This window comes from Crocodylus porosus, unplaced genomic scaffold (assembly GCF_001723895.1).
Source record: "Crocodylus porosus isolate Cpor-Errol unplaced genomic scaffold, CroPor_comp1, whole genome shotgun sequence".
In the NCBI taxonomy this organism is placed as follows: Eukaryota; Metazoa; Chordata; order Crocodylia; family Crocodylidae; genus Crocodylus; species Crocodylus porosus.
In genome coordinates this window covers 95,672,934-95,689,534 of record NW_017728943.1, presented here as the reverse complement: position 1 = coordinate 95,689,534, position 16,601 = coordinate 95,672,934, and the positions used below count along the sequence as shown (strand labels likewise).

Below are 16,601 nucleotides of genomic sequence, written 5' to 3'. Positions count from 1 at the left end.
CCTTCAAGTCAGAGAATTTTTCTTAATATCCAACCTAAACTTCCCTTGCAGAGAATTAAGACCATTATTTCTCGTTCTGTTATCTGCCACCTTTGAAAACAGTCTAGCTCCATCGTCTTTGGAACTACCCTTTGGGTACTTAAAGTTTACTATCAAACAGTGATGACACATAGGGGGTGTATGTGTACCCCCTGAGAGTGCCGATGCACCCCCTGACAGGCTGCACTCGCCGCTTAGGTGATGGGTGAGGGGGGGCAGTGGGAGCACTGGTGCCCCCCCGCAAGTACCGGCCAGGGAGTGGAGCACTGTTGTGTTCCCAGAAGCAGCTGCAGCCGTTCCCAGAAGTGGCTGCAGTGATCAGCTGCAGTGATTGGCCACCTCATGGTTGGCCGTGGGGGGACCCCTCCTGGCCAGTGAGATCACCCACGGGGGAATCCCCTCCTGGTTGCTGACTTCTCACTGGAGGGGCACATACACCCCCCCCCCCGACTAAGGTGGCACCACTCACCCATGCTATCAAATCCCCCCTCAGCCTTCTCTTCTGAAGACTAAATAAGCCCAGTTCCCTCACTCTTTCCTCATAACTCATGTCCCCCAGCCCCTCACCATTTTGGTTGCCCTCCACTGGACTCTGTCCAATTTATCCACATCCTTTCTGTAGTAGGGGGCCCAGAAGTGGACACAGCCCTCCCAACATGGCCTCAACAGTGCTGAATAGAGGGGAATAATTATTTCCCTCGATCTGCAGGCAAGGCTCCTACTAATGCAGCCCAGTATGCTGTTCACTTTCTTGGCAACAAGGGCATACTGTTGACCAGGGGTGGGCAAAATGTGGCCCACCAAGCCATTCTATCTGGCCTGCAGGGCCCCTAAAACATTTAGAAAAGTAATAATTATCTGCTTCTGGCTGCCTGTCATGCAGCTTTCGATGGCTTACCAAAACTCAGTAAGCGAATCTCCACCCAAAATAATTGCCCACCCCTGCTGGTGACTCATATCCAGCTTCTTGTCCACTGTAACCACCAGGTCCTTCTCTGCAGAGCTAATGCCTAGCAGTAAGCCCCCAGGCTGTAGCAGTGCATGGGATTCTTCTTTCTTAAGTGCAGGACTTCGTACTTGTCTTTGTTGAACCTCATGAGATGCCTTTTGGCCCAATTCTCCAAATTGTCTAGGTCACTCTGAACCTAGCCCTACCCTTCAGCATATCTACAACTCCCCTTTGTCTCCCCGCCCAGATTGGTGTCATCTGCTAACATATAGACAATGTGCTCCCCCAACATAAAATGGGTATTTTGTCATTTCTAAAACATGAAAGACAGCACAAATCACTGTTCCTTGGACACCCTTGCACATTTTAAGACATTTTCAGCCTAGAGATGTAGTAACCTCTTTTTTCTTTTTTTATTGTTCTATAAAGTACCTACCATACTTTTGGGAACTAGAAAGTAAGTGGCTACGATGATGACAGTCATGAATATGTAATAGAGGCGAGATGCTAAACCCCTGTTCCTATTATTGAAAATATAAAACTCAATGATGACCTTACCTTCATGCAGCGCCTTTTTTCTTGAAAGATTCCGAAGTGTTCTACTCTTGTTTTAGCTGTTTTTGTACAGTGGGACAACATTGTAGAAGTGGGCAGAAGGAATTTTCTCCATTAATTTATACACCTTGAAAAGGCAGCCAGAATCCCACTGCTTATGTCCTTTGTTTCCATTGCTCACATACATTATATACATCAAGTGTGCTTAAGGTGCAAACTCATGACTTATGTACTACAGAGTGATTTTCCTTCATTGAGGTGAGTGTAGGAGATGTATGGTTAGAGATTTACCAAAATTGCGATTTTGCATTTTTCACAGAAAACATGAAATCAGGTGCTTCCTGCAAAAAACAGTGGGTGCCATGTTTTTAGTAGGCTTGCTGGAAAAAACCCAACATAGCAACTTAACAGCAAATAGAGAAAAGGGCAGGAAGCCCTGCAGTCTTGGAGCATAGTGGAAAGGAGCTGCTTACAGCAGGTGGCAGGGAGAGTGCAAGCAACTGCACAGGGGTCTGCGGAGCCTCAACCCAACTCATTTTCGATGGTGGGTGCACGTGAGGGGTAGACGGTGGGGAAGGGGCTGTGGTTGCACTGCCCTCAGCTCCTTCCCTGCCATCTGCCCTGAGGTGCTCATGCACCTGCTGGTGGCAATGAGCAGAGCTGGGGCTGCGCAGAGCCCAGTGCAGCCACTTGCAGCCTCCCAACTGCCTGCCACAGCCAGCTTGGGCACAGGCCCCTTCCACTAGCCACAGAGCCTGGGCTGCTTGCAGCAGGCAATACAAAGGTTGCAAGCAGCTGCACCTTGGTCTGTGGAGACCTGTGATGGTTTCACCTGCACCTTTGGATGGATGGAAAGGAAGAGGATGCGGCTGCACTGCCTCTGGCCTTTTACCCACCGTCCACCCTGAGATGTACTTGCAGAGTTTAACTGAAGGCTTGGATTAGGGATGGCCTGAAACTATATCTTAATTACCTTGATTAAGCCTGGGAAAACCATTAATCCACACTTAATACTATGCGGATTCATGGCATCCCTGGGTTTGATCAGGGTAATACACCCACAGTTTTGTGCCGTCTGCCAATCTGCAGGGAGGGACAGGACTGCTGGGGCCCCTTGGCCAAGCAGAGGCATGGGGGTGTCTGCTGCGATCAGCCAGAGAAAATGGTGACTGGCCCTGCAATCTCCTTGTGAAATCAGCTGCCTGCCTCCTTGAGGTGGGTAGACCCCTACATATGGTATACAGATTTGTGTTAGTGCAAGTCACTCCATTCTAAGATAAAGTGACCTCTCACAAAATGAGGAGTAGCTATGTATAGTTGTACTAATAATGTGTCTGTTCCATTTCTCAGTTTATTCTCGGGTTGTCCTTTGCAAAATGACTTCTCTGCCCCTTAGTGCCCAGGCTTCTAACAGTGCTGACTTGTGGACAGTTTGCTTGGAAAAGGTGGTTGTGTGTCTGCTCCTTCCAATCAAATAAATTTATTAGTGTAAAATGCAGAGTAAATTACTCCATAGTAATTATGCATCAGTTTGTATAGTAGGAAACCAACACAACAATCCAGTTCACTCAGCTGTATACAATGTTAATAATTTTTCAGAATTGTTCTGAAAAAGACATTTACTTCGAATGTGCAATAATTTTAATGTGACACTTTTCTTCTTCCTTTCAGTATCACTATTCCTGAGAAGCTAGAATATTTCATTAATAAATATGCAGAACATTCACATGATAAATGGTCCATGGAAAAGGTAATATTTCTATTAATATTCTATCAAGACCAATTCAAGAATTTATAAATCAGTCTGTTTAATGTTCTGGAGGTTGTACTGTCATATTTTGTAGTTTGTACCAATTGTACCACATTGTACCAATTGTGTATAAATAACAATGCATTCTTACTTTCTTCATAAGGATTGTTTTTCCAGGCAATCTGCTAATGGCATTGATTCTTTCACAGCTTTGCCATATCACTATTTCCTCGTTTATTAGCTTACACATTTATTTTTTTAACTTTTAATGTTATAAAAGTATTTTGCATTTTTGTGAGCACCACAGACTTTGCATCAAAATCTATTCTTGGTGGAAGAACAGTAAACAAAATATATTTAAATGGGTTGCTTAAAGTAAATGTTAAAATTATAAGGTAATAACAAAAGTCTAGATATTTCATTGTGAAAGGTGGTACTTCATTAATTCTGCTGTCAGAAACCTATTCAGATAGGTTTGTGAGGGAATGTCAAACAGAGGAAAAGAAGATTCTGATTTAAGAAAGAAAATAGTCCTGGTAGACACATTATCCCAATTATTTTGCCTAAATAAATATAACATTTCTAATCATACTTCTCTCCTATTCCGATTTCCATTTTTTTTCAGTTTGCGAATGGTTGGATTTATGGTGAGATGTATTCTGAGTCTGCAAAGGTGCAACCTTTAATGAAACAATACAAATTACTATCAGAAAAGGTGAGGATTTTTTTCTTTCTTCTTTACTCAGATGTTTCTAAAAGTTTTTCTGTTGTTAGCTTGGAAAAATAGGCAGCTGGCCAAGTGGTCACTGTTTCTTGATGTATTAGATGTTTTTGATTTACCTATCCTGTAAAAATCCATATTTTTGGTTTTAGTCTGTTTGGTTTGAATTTGGCACAGACAAAGCTTCTTGATACTCCTGGTAATTAAGGGCCTTGTTGCATGGTAATTTTGAGTGGCTCCTGGAGCTCTTAATCCCTGGATTCACCATATATAACACCTGAAACTGGTTTTAAGCACGCTTTAGGCAGCTCAAAGTGATACCACTCCAGGCAAGGATTGTCTCTGTGCTACCCAGCTTGTGTTACACTAAGGTGCAGCCATGCTAGGCTACATTTTAGTGTAAACACACCATGCACCTCCCTTCCTCAATCAGGTCCACTGACTTCCCCATCCCCAGCACCCAAGATCCCCACTCACTGCCCCCCAACCACTTGTCTGTCCATGCTGTCTGCCCTAGGGGAGCAAATGAAAGGGTTAAACTGCATGTCTTGCTCCTGCTCCCTGGGCCAGAAGAGCAGCAACCCACCAAGTGGTGACCAGGCAGGGAGGTTAACCCTTCCCTGTCTGTTCTCCTGGGACAGACCCTGCAGGCAGCCACAAGTAAGTAATGCTCCAGGGCCAGGGGGAGGCAGGAGGCAAGGAAGCACTTCAAGAGGTGTGGGAGGGGAATCCTGGGGGCAGGAGGAACTGGGGAAGCCCTGGGGACTAGAGGGAAGCCCAGAATAGGGGAAGGGAGCAGGAGGAAATGGATTCTTACACTTCCGTCCTCCAGGCCCCTTCTGTCCTACAGTGTGGCTGCTCCAAACTCAAACTAGCACTAACATCTATCAACATTTTTGCAGCTTGCAGTGTAAGGTGTAACAAGGCCAAAGTGGGCTTTGTGATAATGGAGTGTGCACAAAGTACTGTCATTATCAGGATCAGACCTATGATACACAGAGTACTGCAGGACTATATTTCCTTTTCATAACTCCCTTAAATGATGCTGAAAGTTTCATCTCTCATGTTTCCATATGATTTGGTTTCAGTGGGGGCATCTACACTGAAATTAGTGTGAAGCAATAAATTTTACTGCTCCCAGGTGCAGCATCCTGACAAGCGCCTGGGACTGCAGCAATTGAGCACAGCCCCAGATGGCAGAGGGCCTGGGGGTCTGCCTGCCAGCCTCAGGCTGTTTCCTCTAGCTTAATATGCTGCAGAAGGGCTGGCCAGGGCATGAGGGTGGTGTAGTGCAGGGCTAGCTGGCAGGCAGCCCCCACGCTGCAGCACCCATGTCTGCTCCAAAATCAAATCAAGCTGCCACATCCAACCTCTTCACCTTCTACACGTGCATTGCAGTGGAGTAAAGTACTCAAGGCTCTGCCCTATGGCCTATAGTATTTAACATCATCAACAATGTGGACATTGGTGTCAGGAGTGGACTGGCCAAGTTTGCCGATGACACCAAACTCTGGGGTAAAGCATCCATACCTGAGGGCAGGAGGGTGATCCAGGCAGATCTTGACAGGCTTATGAAATGGGCAGACAAGAACACCGAAAAACCTTGGGAGGAAAAACCTGCAGCATGCTTATAGGCTTGGCAGTGCTACGCTGGTTAGCACTACAGATGAAAGGGACTTGTGGGTCATGATTGACCACAAGATGAACATGAGCCTTCATTGTGATGCTGCAGCTAGTAAAGTGAGCAAAACACTGGCTTGCATCCATAGGTGCTTCTTGAGCAAATCCCAGGATGTCATTCTCCCCTTGTACTCAGCCTTGGTGAGGCCGTAGCTGGAGTACTGCGTCCAGTTTTTGGCTCCACAATTCAAAAATGATGTGGAGAAGTTTGAGAGGGTGCAGAGGAGAGCCACTTGCCTGATCAGAGGTCAGAAAAACAGACCTTATGATGAGAGGATGAGAGCCACAGTACTCTTCAGCCTAGAAAAGCGCAGTCTCGGGTGTGATCTGGTGGCCACCTATAAGTTTATCAGGGGTGCTCATCAGGATCTGGGAGAACGTCTGTTCACCAGAGTGCCCCAAAGGATGACAAGGTCAAATGGTCACAAACTCCACCGTGACCGATTCAGGCTGGACATAAGAAAGAATTTCTACATGGTCCAAGCTCCCAAGTTTTAGAATACACTGCCACTGGAGGCGGTTCAAACACCCACTTTGAATACCTTCAAGACACATTTGGATGCTTATCTTGCTGGGATCCTGTGACTACAGCTGACTTCCTGTCCCTGGGGCAAGGGGCTGGACTCGATGATCCTCCGGGGTCCCTTCCAGCCCAAACGTCTATGAAATCTATGAAGAATAGTGCTTGTATCTGGCAGTACTATTTTGTGGCAGAGTAAATTAGTTTACTCCGACCTAATAGTGCTTCACATGTAGATGTGTAGACTAGTCTACTCCTCAGTAAGCAACTTACGTAGATATACCCAATAAGTCATTCAAAGATGCACTGTTTTCCTTACTTTTTTGTTGGCCTCCTCATCCATGCATCATTCTTAATTGTGTCACTATACAGAGAGGCTAGATTTGCAGTTTGTCTTACTTGATATAAATTTGAGGTGCAGTAATCAATGCAGTGGTGTTCTTGCACCTGTCTGGAAGATTTTACTCCCTTAAGTGGTGCATAATTAACAAGACAGTCATTTCCCTTTCACCTCCTGTGTGCTTTTCCTAGGAGAAAGAAATTTATCGGTGGCCCATCAAGGAGTCTTTGAAAACTATGCTAGCTTGGGGATGGCGAATTGAAAGAACAAGAGAAGGAGACACTATGGCTCTTTATAACCGGACACGTCGCATATCTCAGACAAGTCAAGTGAGTGCTGTGTCAGACTTCAAGTTGCTTACTGAAATACTAAATATATAGACAAATGCAACAAAGGACACTGATCCTGATACAAGTAATATTTTGTAGTGATACAAGTTAGCTAAATTGTCCTAATAGTAACCCTCAGTGAAGAGGGCTAAAATTGGAGTGGTTTTGTTTCTCATGTATGCTTAATAATCATGCAGCTGGAACAGTTAAATCATAACAGGTGCTTCAAAATCCCAAGCAGCACCTCTCTGTCCCCCTTTAAAGCTAAAATGTAGTTTTCCGTACTTAAAAGTACTTGTTATTGTACTTTTAATAGGAGTGTATATTTAAAATGCATGAGTTAAAATCTGCCTTGGAAGTTCTTGTGCACCCTCTGTTTTCCTCTATGTAGCATTCACTTAAAAATGGAAGATATAGACAAAGGCCCTAAATTGAGGCGGTGGGTTTTTAAAAACACTGCTCCAATGTAGGGCCCTTTAAACCACCATGTTGTGCACACACCTGAACTTACCTGCCTCTCTGATGGTGGGTGGGGGGGAGGATGCGCTGCAGGTGGACAGAGTGTTCCCTGGGCTGGGGGAAGGTGTGGGGAGAGGTTGGTGCTTTCCTCCATGGTGGTGATGCCTCTCCCCCAGTGGCACCCACCCACAGGCACCCAGCTCGAGTGGTCCTGGGGAGCACTGCAGCCATGGGGGGAAGCACCGGGCTCCCATGCAGCTCAGGCAGGCTCCAGAGAAAAAAAAAAATCTTGGGCGGAGCCTGCTTTCCTCGGCTGCTGCCAGGCTGCCTGCCTGAACTTCCTGCAGAGCCCCTGAGCTGCACGGAGTCCAGTGCTTCGCTCCACAGCAGTAGAGCAGCAAACTACTCCGCTGTGCCCCCAATCCTTATGCTGCTGAATTTGCTACAGCGCTGGAATTACTGGACAATACACCACCAATATGTGCAAACATCAAAACCATTAAACAGGTGGAAGAGCATTTAACCCGCTTTAATGTGTCATGCACACATGCCCCTCATTTCGTCTGCACATGGCCAAAGTTAAGACGTAGTTATCTATATTAGTCTGAAGTCAGTCAAAAGGTTGGGCTGATATGCACCTTTATAGACAACTAAATAAGATATAAAGAATTTTGGTTCGCACACTTTTGTGAAACCAAATTAACTTAAGCAGATGATGTAAAAAGACAACACAGAGCACAGTATGAAATGGAGTAAGTTGATGAGAATATAATAGGTGGGAAAGCAGGAGAGAGGGATAGTGGGGAGGGGGAACAGTGTGAGAGGCATACAAGCAAAGAACCCACAGGAACAAAGGAGTTGCACAATTTAATCAAGGTAATGGTTATGTAGAACAGTGGATTAGTCACCTGGAGTCCCTTTGATATTATATTCATTTCCTTGCATCTGGTCAGAAAGAAAATACCTGAAAGAGACCTCTATTAACCTCTTTTTCACTTTCTCAAATGTCCTAAAAAAAATCTTGGTTTCAGTTTAATGTTCCATGTCTGGCAACTTTCCAAACATGAAAGTGTAAATAAGATCTGTTCCCAAATTTTTACTGAAATCAGGGAGAAAAAAAGCTGCTTGTGGTATAACAATATGGAAATGCTGTATTAAAACACTTACTTGTCTTAAAGAGAGTCATTTTTTTACTGGCTATTCTGTTGATTTGATCTCATTGTAGGAACGGTTCCCATGTAATTTACTAATAGATGTGGTTTTTTTAACAGTTATTAGAGATTGAAAAATGTAGTTTATGATATTTTGACTTTGTTTATAGTTATTTATGAAAAAATATGTAAATGTGATATATCAATGTTATTTTCATATATGGGTATGGTTTTGTTCCAGTATTTTTACAGAATTCCAGAGTTGCTGAGCCTTTTGGCTGTACAAGCACACAGCAAAAATCATTTTAAAGGTGTATGTTTAAATCCTTTTCTTCTTAAAAAGTCAAAGAAAATTATTACACTCAAGTCTATAATATACCACTAATATTATAATTTTAAAGGCTCAGTATTCTGGACATATGAAAGGTAAGGTACTTCTATGGTAACAGGTTGCTAATATTGAACATATAAATAATTTTGCTCATTAGATATAATGTTAAATATATTTTTATATAGTTGTGCCTCTGTTCTGCATAGTAACAAAAGATATCAATGCTGTATTCACAAAGGAAAATTGACGAAGGCATGCAGGAGAATGAAAAACAAATATGGGCAGGGATACGATTTTAAAGGCTGGGGTAGAAGTTATGCTAGTTTAAGTGATCATAAACTAGTTTAAACCTGTAACAGAACAGAAGTTCAGTGCAGATAAACCAGTTTCAAAATGGCTGAAACTGGTTTCAGATAAACCTGAATGTAGTAGCAGACATAACTTACTGAGGTTAAACTCCTTTATGGAACTTCTTTCCCAGACCGTTTCCTGGTTTAAGTTAAATCAGAGTCCCTCAGCATCCCAGCATGGTCCACAGCCTTGGGTTGGGCTGTGTTGTCTTCTCCAGAGAGCAGGGCTGGCCCTACCCCTCTACTCTCCACCTGGAGCAGAGGTGAGAGCATGGCCAGATGCTTGCCTGGCATTGCCTACTAAAGTGAAGGGGCAAGGAGGGGACCACTGGGGGACCACAGTTGGGGTCGGCCATCTCTGGCTGCTGCCTTTGCCTCTTTCCTCTGCACAAGCGGAGTGCCCCCTGATGGGCTTCTGCATGCCAGCCTTGCAGACTCCGGCTTGGGTCCCCCAGGGGGAGAGGGGAGGGGAGGGAGGAATAAACTCCCTCCCTGCCCCTTTGCCTCAGGGGGCCGTGCTGGGCTGATGTCTGGCTATACCTAACAAGGATCCTGACAGGGGCAGAACCCCTGTGGTATCCCAGAGACCTCAAGCCTCTTCCTGGAGGGGAGGGGGCAGAGCTGCACTGCAGGTAGGAGTGGGGCAGGTCAGGTGGTGTTCGTAGGGCTAGTAGGGGTAGCTATGGGGGCTAAGGTGAACATTGGGGTGGCCATAGCCCCTCAAAACCTCCCTAGAGCCACTGCCACTTAGTCCCCCATAGCCACCCTTCCCAGCCCTGCCTCCATTACCACTTACCCCAGCTCAGCCCCACAGCCCCTGTTCTGGGTGGATGGTGGGGTTAGGCCAAGTCACAGGGGCAGGGCTATTCCTAGCCAGCTGTTTCAGGCTGGGGCTATGGGAGCTGTGTGCCCAGGTTGCTCCCAGCTCCTCACACCCAGGCCAGGCTAGGCTGTCAGGGAGCCACTGCGACGGGCAGGGTTCTTCCCCTGTACTTCCTCTCCCATCACGGGGCAGGGGGAGGAGGGCTCTGTGCAGCACTGCTTCAGTTGCTGAGCTGAACTCAGTGGGCTCTCTTCCCTCCTCCTCCTCCGCTTTGCTGCAGAAGTGGGGGTATCTGTGTAGCGCTGCCTCAGGGCTGGAGGGGTGCAGCACTGGGCCCCATTGTGGGGCAGAGGGAGAAAACTGGCTGTTGTGGGAGTTGGGAGGAACTATGCTCCCGGCTCCCTGTGCACAGGCCAGGCTGGGCTCAGCTTCCCTTGGCCACTGTGAAAGGGAAGGGAGAGCTCACTCTAGCATCCCCCCCAAACTGCTGGCTTCTGGCCTGAGCCACTGGAGGTATGTAGCTCCATTTCTGGAATCAGAAGTGAATGTCTGTTCACTTGCAAATTGATTCAATCTATGCTGCTTTTTGAATATCTGTATTTAGCCAAATTGAAAGGCTTTCTCTTTTTTGCCCCTGCTGCCCCCAAACACACTTACCCAAAACCAAATCAAAGAAGCCAACATCAACCAGGCATTTGGTTGGGTCCATTACAGTGGCTCATGCCAAATAACTAATATTTGGTATTGTCCTCTTCATGGTTGCAGGGCTACGTGCACATCAGACCTCTTTTTGGTCTTTTTGATTGCATTCCTTCATATGTCAGACAGCCTCTTCTGGGGTAAAATCATTCAGTCATCCCACTCTTTGATCTATCTCTGGGCTTATGCAATGTAACTGACTTAAGTGCCCCTTGATCCCTAAAGCTCTGCTTCAGAGATCTGTGACCATCAGTGAAAATAATGACCAGATGGAGTTCATAAACAAAGCAATATTTTAATATTAACTGTTGAAATAGAGCAGTTGGAGAAAGGGATGAGTTCTAATATAATATAAATATAGTCTTCAGACACATCTAATAGCCTGCTATCCTATAATGCTCAGCCAGGTGGGTTGAACTCTTAGGCATCTTCTCTGCCTGCTCCTCTACAACTACCACTTCCCTTATAGACATTTACTTTTTATGTAGCCTGAATTCCCTTTTCTTTTCTGTTCCCAGGCTTTTGGTGCATCCTACTCAAAAACATATTTTGATGGCCTGAAGATGGTATAAGGCCTGAGAAACAATGGGTCACCAAACAATCTGAACTGTGTGTGCGCTAAGGGATGGGCAGCGACCATTTTCACAAGGGACACTGTATTCTTTGAGGGCTTTATAGCTAACAAAGTGGCTGTGACAGACAATCAACTCACTCTCTCTGTCACACATACACATGCATTAGCAAGCAGCAAGATGTAGAAAACCCTTCTTTCATGTTCCCTTATTACTCTGCCCCTGCACAGTTAGCACAGACACTTAGATAGGGTAAGGGACTGGAGTGAACTTTGCCTCTTCCTCATACCGTTCCTGTTAGGACCCCTGAGGTTTTTTATGCCTTGCAGGTCCAGACTACAACCTGGAAGGACCATGAATGAAGGCCACTATTAAGTTCTTAATTTAATGCCTTAAATTCTTTCTTTCCTGTTTTTTTGGGTGTTCAAATTTAGAAACTTTACATTAGCATATATCTTTGTATATAATCTAGACATGAGAGGATTTTTATGATAATAAGGAGCTAGAAATCTGAGCAAATGAAGCTGGGTAAATCTATATAAACTTGACTAAAGTTATACAGACATTAGAACTGCAGTGATGAACAAGGAATTATAGGATGAACAAGGATTACAAGGAACTTGGGTTTTTTCCATATGTGTAGCTCCAGTGGAGGAAATTTGAATATATTTTATCAATTACTGTCCCCATTTGGTAGCTGATATAGTTCTTGAATTGCAGTTCTTAGAAAAACTGTGTAAGTTCTTTATCAGAGAGAAATGAAGGCATATGTTTTCAGACAGTTGCCATAAAAGTTTATGTATTTCTAAATACATTGTCATGAAGTTTTTATATTAGACATAGTGCTGTCTGGGGTGGTTTATTCCACTTTGAGCAGTGGGTTAGACTAGATGACCTTCTAAGGTCCCTTTCAGCTCTACTTTTCTGTGATTTTATGAAAGAATAGACATAAGGATTAGCAAGCTGCCCTGCAAAAGGGTTTGTTTAACTCTGGGATATAAATATATAGTAAAACAATTCTTGAAAGATATAAATGTCATTAAGGTAAAAATCATGTTAGATGCAATCTTCAAAATGGAAGAGGTCCTCTGTGCTGCTCAGTGTCATGCTATGTAATTGTCGTGGATTGTTTTGGCCTTAAAATATACAAATCTATGAAGCAGTAATTCTCAATCAAGAGTGCTGTGAGATCTCTTTAGGGGTACCATGGGGTGTCACGTAGTATTAGCACTGTGAGGTGTGCAAACATTATTCACAAGATAAACTCAGAGATTTCAGATGGGAATCTTTAGTGTCAAAACACTCTTATTTGTTGTGTTCTTTATGAATTTTTTACAACATTATAATTGCTCTATTATGTTCCACAGTCAAAAATTGAGTTAAAGCTAAGAGTTGGCGTTTTCTGAGTGGTAAATCTAACAAGGGATGCCTTGAGTCTAATGAGGTTGAGAACCACTGTTATAAAGAGAGACAGAGTTTCAGCAGTATGATCAACACAGTATTGAGATCCACAGATTGAAATTCAGGGGGCAAATCTAGGGTAAATAGGTGTTGTGTCTTTGATTTCAGCGGGTTTAGGATTTCACTCTATAGGCACCAGTACACATGCAGTGAGGCTGCTTCAGCATACTGTAATTACCATGTTCCAGCTGTTCCAGTGTCATGTGTATCAGCGTCCTCACATTGAAAAATAGTGAGAAGGGTGCTTTAATTAAAACTTGTTGGATGAGCTTTATTTAAAGTGCCCCCGCCACCATTTTTCAGCACAGGGATGCTCCGGGCACTTTAATTAGAGCAGCTCCCCTCCTGGAGCACATGTATACCCTATCTGATTAAATGGGTGTTTTAGCTCTTAGTATCTAAATGTCACAATTGATCATCTTAAATTCTTGAACACAAATCACAGATTTTAAATTTCAGTTTTCTTACATCAGTGTGGTGAATCTTAAGGAGGATTGATCTTTTAGAATAATATTTCTGTTTGGCAATGTCTGCCCCTCCTAGAGCAAAAATCAGAGAGAGAGAGAGTTGGAGTCTCACCACACAGCGAAGCGTGAACCAGTCGAGGTTCCCAGGTGTTTGTTGGAGCTTGCAGACAGGCAGAGCCCTCAGCATGGCCAGTGGAGGCCTTCCAGGCAGAAAAGGAGTGGAACTGGTGCAGCTTTTGGATCCAAGCACCAGGACAGAAACTTGAGCTTGGGTAGGGGTTTTTGTAGAGAACTAACAATGGCTTAAGGGAGAGCACTAGGTTTGTTTATGGATAAACGATGGCTCATATGCTGGATAAAAGGAACTGATCACTCCTGGCTATGGGTGGCATTACTCTGAGGGAGCTCACAATACACACAGGCAGATTCAGTGTTTTGGGTACCAATAGAGGAATCATTACTAGAATTGGTCTGCTAAATGCTGAGCTGGGTGTGTGTAGACATGGGTTGATTAGCATTTGGAGTAGGGGTCTCCTATCATGCAGTGCTCCCCTGCTTCTGTGGTCCCAGAATTCAGTGCAGCCATTGCCTTGGACTCTCTGTGCTCTGTCCTGAATGCCAATGATAGTGCATTCCCGTCCTTCCATCTCCAATGTAAATGAGATCAGGGGAGTTGCTTCACTCCTATCACGCTTGTCTGGAGGGATTTAGGTGCGTCTCCCGCTTCTTCATTGTCTTTTGTAAGTCCCTCCTCTAATCAGTTCTTGTTCAGGCAGTGGGGTGGGGGGTGAGTTCTTTGTGAGTCAGAGAGGCTGCATCCTGTGCTAGGGTTCCTCAAGAACATGGAGCTAAGAGGTAACACTTTATGGAAGATCTCCTCCTGTAACTACCTCTGGCAGCCATAAGGCTGCTTTCTTTAATGAGAATTATGTGATAGGACTAGAGAGGAAAAAAGTTCACAGAAAGTATCATCTAAAAAGGGAAACATAGGTGATAGGTTTCATTCTTCTCTATAGAGATAGGGTTCGGTGGCAAACATGTAACTCAGATCTTTGTCTGAACTTTCCCTGTCCTTAGAGATATGAGGTTTAATTTTGATGCATCTGTACCTCTCGCAGTAAACAAAATTTGCTGATTAGTTATAATATTTAGTACAGCATTTCTCACACTAAGTTCAAACCTGATACCAACATTCAAGTACATTTGCACTTTACTAAAGGAGATATTTATTTCATCATGACCTTTCCCTGGAAATAATTGGCTGAATTTACACTGTAATTACCAGACTTAAATTTACATTATTCAACCTATACCCAATTGAGGTGTATTTTTTTACTGTCTTTAGTATTACTGCAGTCAAGATAACACAAAATAATTAAACTGTCAACTGCTTTCTTTTCCTTCCCCATTGGTATTTGTGTGCTTTTGCATTAATTGTATTCACATTGATGTTCCTTTACTTATTTCATTACCTGCAATACCTTGTTGGCATAAATCCTTATACCAAGTATTTTTATTGCTTCATTAATTTTTACATTTACCATTTAGGTTTCTGTGGACACTGCCCATGGTTACAGCCCCCGAGCAATTGACATGAGCAATGTAACTCTCTCCAGAGATCTGCATGTAAGTTGTTTCACACTTAACATGTTTAGGTATTTTTGAAACTTAAGTTTTCTTCAGTCAGTGAGTTTCCTTAAAAAAGTGTCATACCTTGTTTATGCTATTTTTTGTCTCACCTTTGTCCTCTGATATTTAGCTGTTTAGTCATTGCTCTTTGATTTTGTCTTTTATTTCAAAAGGTACCATTAAAGTGGCAAGGCCTCAGATATTAAGGGCACAGGTGATTCTGCAAACCCTCTCTGTGAATGCCTCTTTGACGTCAATGAAAATTCTGTGTAAAAGATCTTGGAGTGTCAGAATTTTTAAAAATACCTTTATTTACAAAGTCTGTTAATATGCCTTTTTTTTTTTTAAAGACTTATTGCTCTTCATGCTGGACCATGAGCCATCCTTGTGACAATCCACCTTATGGTTAAGATAAAGAAAATAATAATGCCCAGGGGCATGAATTTGAGTTTTAATCTTTCATCAGGTTTGTAGAATGAATAGTGAGCGAATAATTTCTGACGAAGCAAAAAGTAAACATCATACAGAGGTACTATTTTTTAGCAAAGTATTATCAGCCTTGGTTGTCAGCTCTATGACCATGTGGCTAACAGGTTAGGGGCTATTTATAAAAGCTGGACATGTACAAGTTTATGGGGCCAGATGGGATGCACCCAAGGGTGCTGAGGGAGTAGGCCAATGTGATTGCAGAGCTGCTAGCCATCGTCTTTGAAAACTCATGATGATCAGGAGGGGTCCCGGACATTTGGAAAAGAGCAAATACCATGACTGTCTTTAAGAAAGGGAAGGAGGATCTGGAGCACTACAGATTGGTCTCCTATGACATTCTGACAGGCCAGCTAAGGAAGTCTGGATTGGATGACTGGACTATAAAGGTGGATAGAAAACTGGCTGGATCATCAGGCTCAGAGGCTAGTAGTCAATGGCTCGATGTCTAGTTGGCAGCCGGCATCAAGTGGAGTGTCCCAGGGGTTGGTCCTGGAGCTGGTTTTGTACAGTATCTTCATCAGTGACCTGGAAGATGGCATAGAGTACACCTTTAGCAAGTTTGCAGATGACACCAACCTGGGGGGAGTAGTGGATACACTGGAGAGTAGGGCTAGGACTCAGAGAGACCTTGACTAATTGGGGGATTGGACCAAAAGAATTTCATGAGTTCAGTAAGGACAAATTTCATTTGTCAGTAAGGACAAATACAAAGTCCTGCACTTAACATGAAACAATCCCACACACTGGTATAGGCTGGGGACCAACTGGCTAAGCAGCAGTTCTGTGAAAAAGGACCTGGGGGTTACAGTGGACAATAAGCTAAATATGAGCCAACAGTATATCCTGGTTTTGAAGAAGGCTAACAGCATACTGGGCTGCATTAATAGGGGCATTGCCAGCACATCAAGGGAAGTAATTATTACCCTATATTCTGCACTGATGAAGCCACATCTCAGGTACTGTGTTCAGTGTTGGGCCCCTCACTACAGAATGGATGTGGAAAAATTGGAGGGAGCCCAGGAGAAAGCAGTGAAAATTGTTAGGGGGTTGGGGCAAATGACTTCTAAGGAGAGGCTGAGGGAACAGGGCTTATGTAATCTGCAGAATAAAAGACTAAGTGGGGGTTTAATAGCAGCCTTCAAGTAAATGGCCTGTTATAAACTAGTCAGGGGGGATCAGCAGGCATTGGGGAAGTCACTGTTTCCCCGAGCACCGCCAGGAGTGACCAGGAATAACAGTCACAAGCTGGCAGAGGGTAGGTTTAGGTTAGATATCAGGAAGCGCTAC

General features: G+C 43.9%; 1 protein-coding gene across 1 annotated transcript in view; it reads left to right on the top strand.

The window, feature by feature from the left end:
* RYR2 (ryanodine receptor 2) overlaps nucleotides 1-16,601 on the top strand; it is an 810,210-nt gene that overhangs the window by 606,589 nt on the left and 187,020 nt on the right. The window contains exons 54-57 of the mRNA XM_019549810.1: nucleotides 3,215-3,293; nucleotides 3,919-4,008; nucleotides 6,746-6,883; nucleotides 14,745-14,822. Coding sequence (XP_019405355.1) covers nucleotides 3,215-3,293; nucleotides 3,919-4,008; nucleotides 6,746-6,883; nucleotides 14,745-14,822 — 385 coding nt within the window. The remainder of the gene's footprint in view (nucleotides 1-3,214; nucleotides 3,294-3,918; nucleotides 4,009-6,745; nucleotides 6,884-14,744; nucleotides 14,823-16,601) is intronic.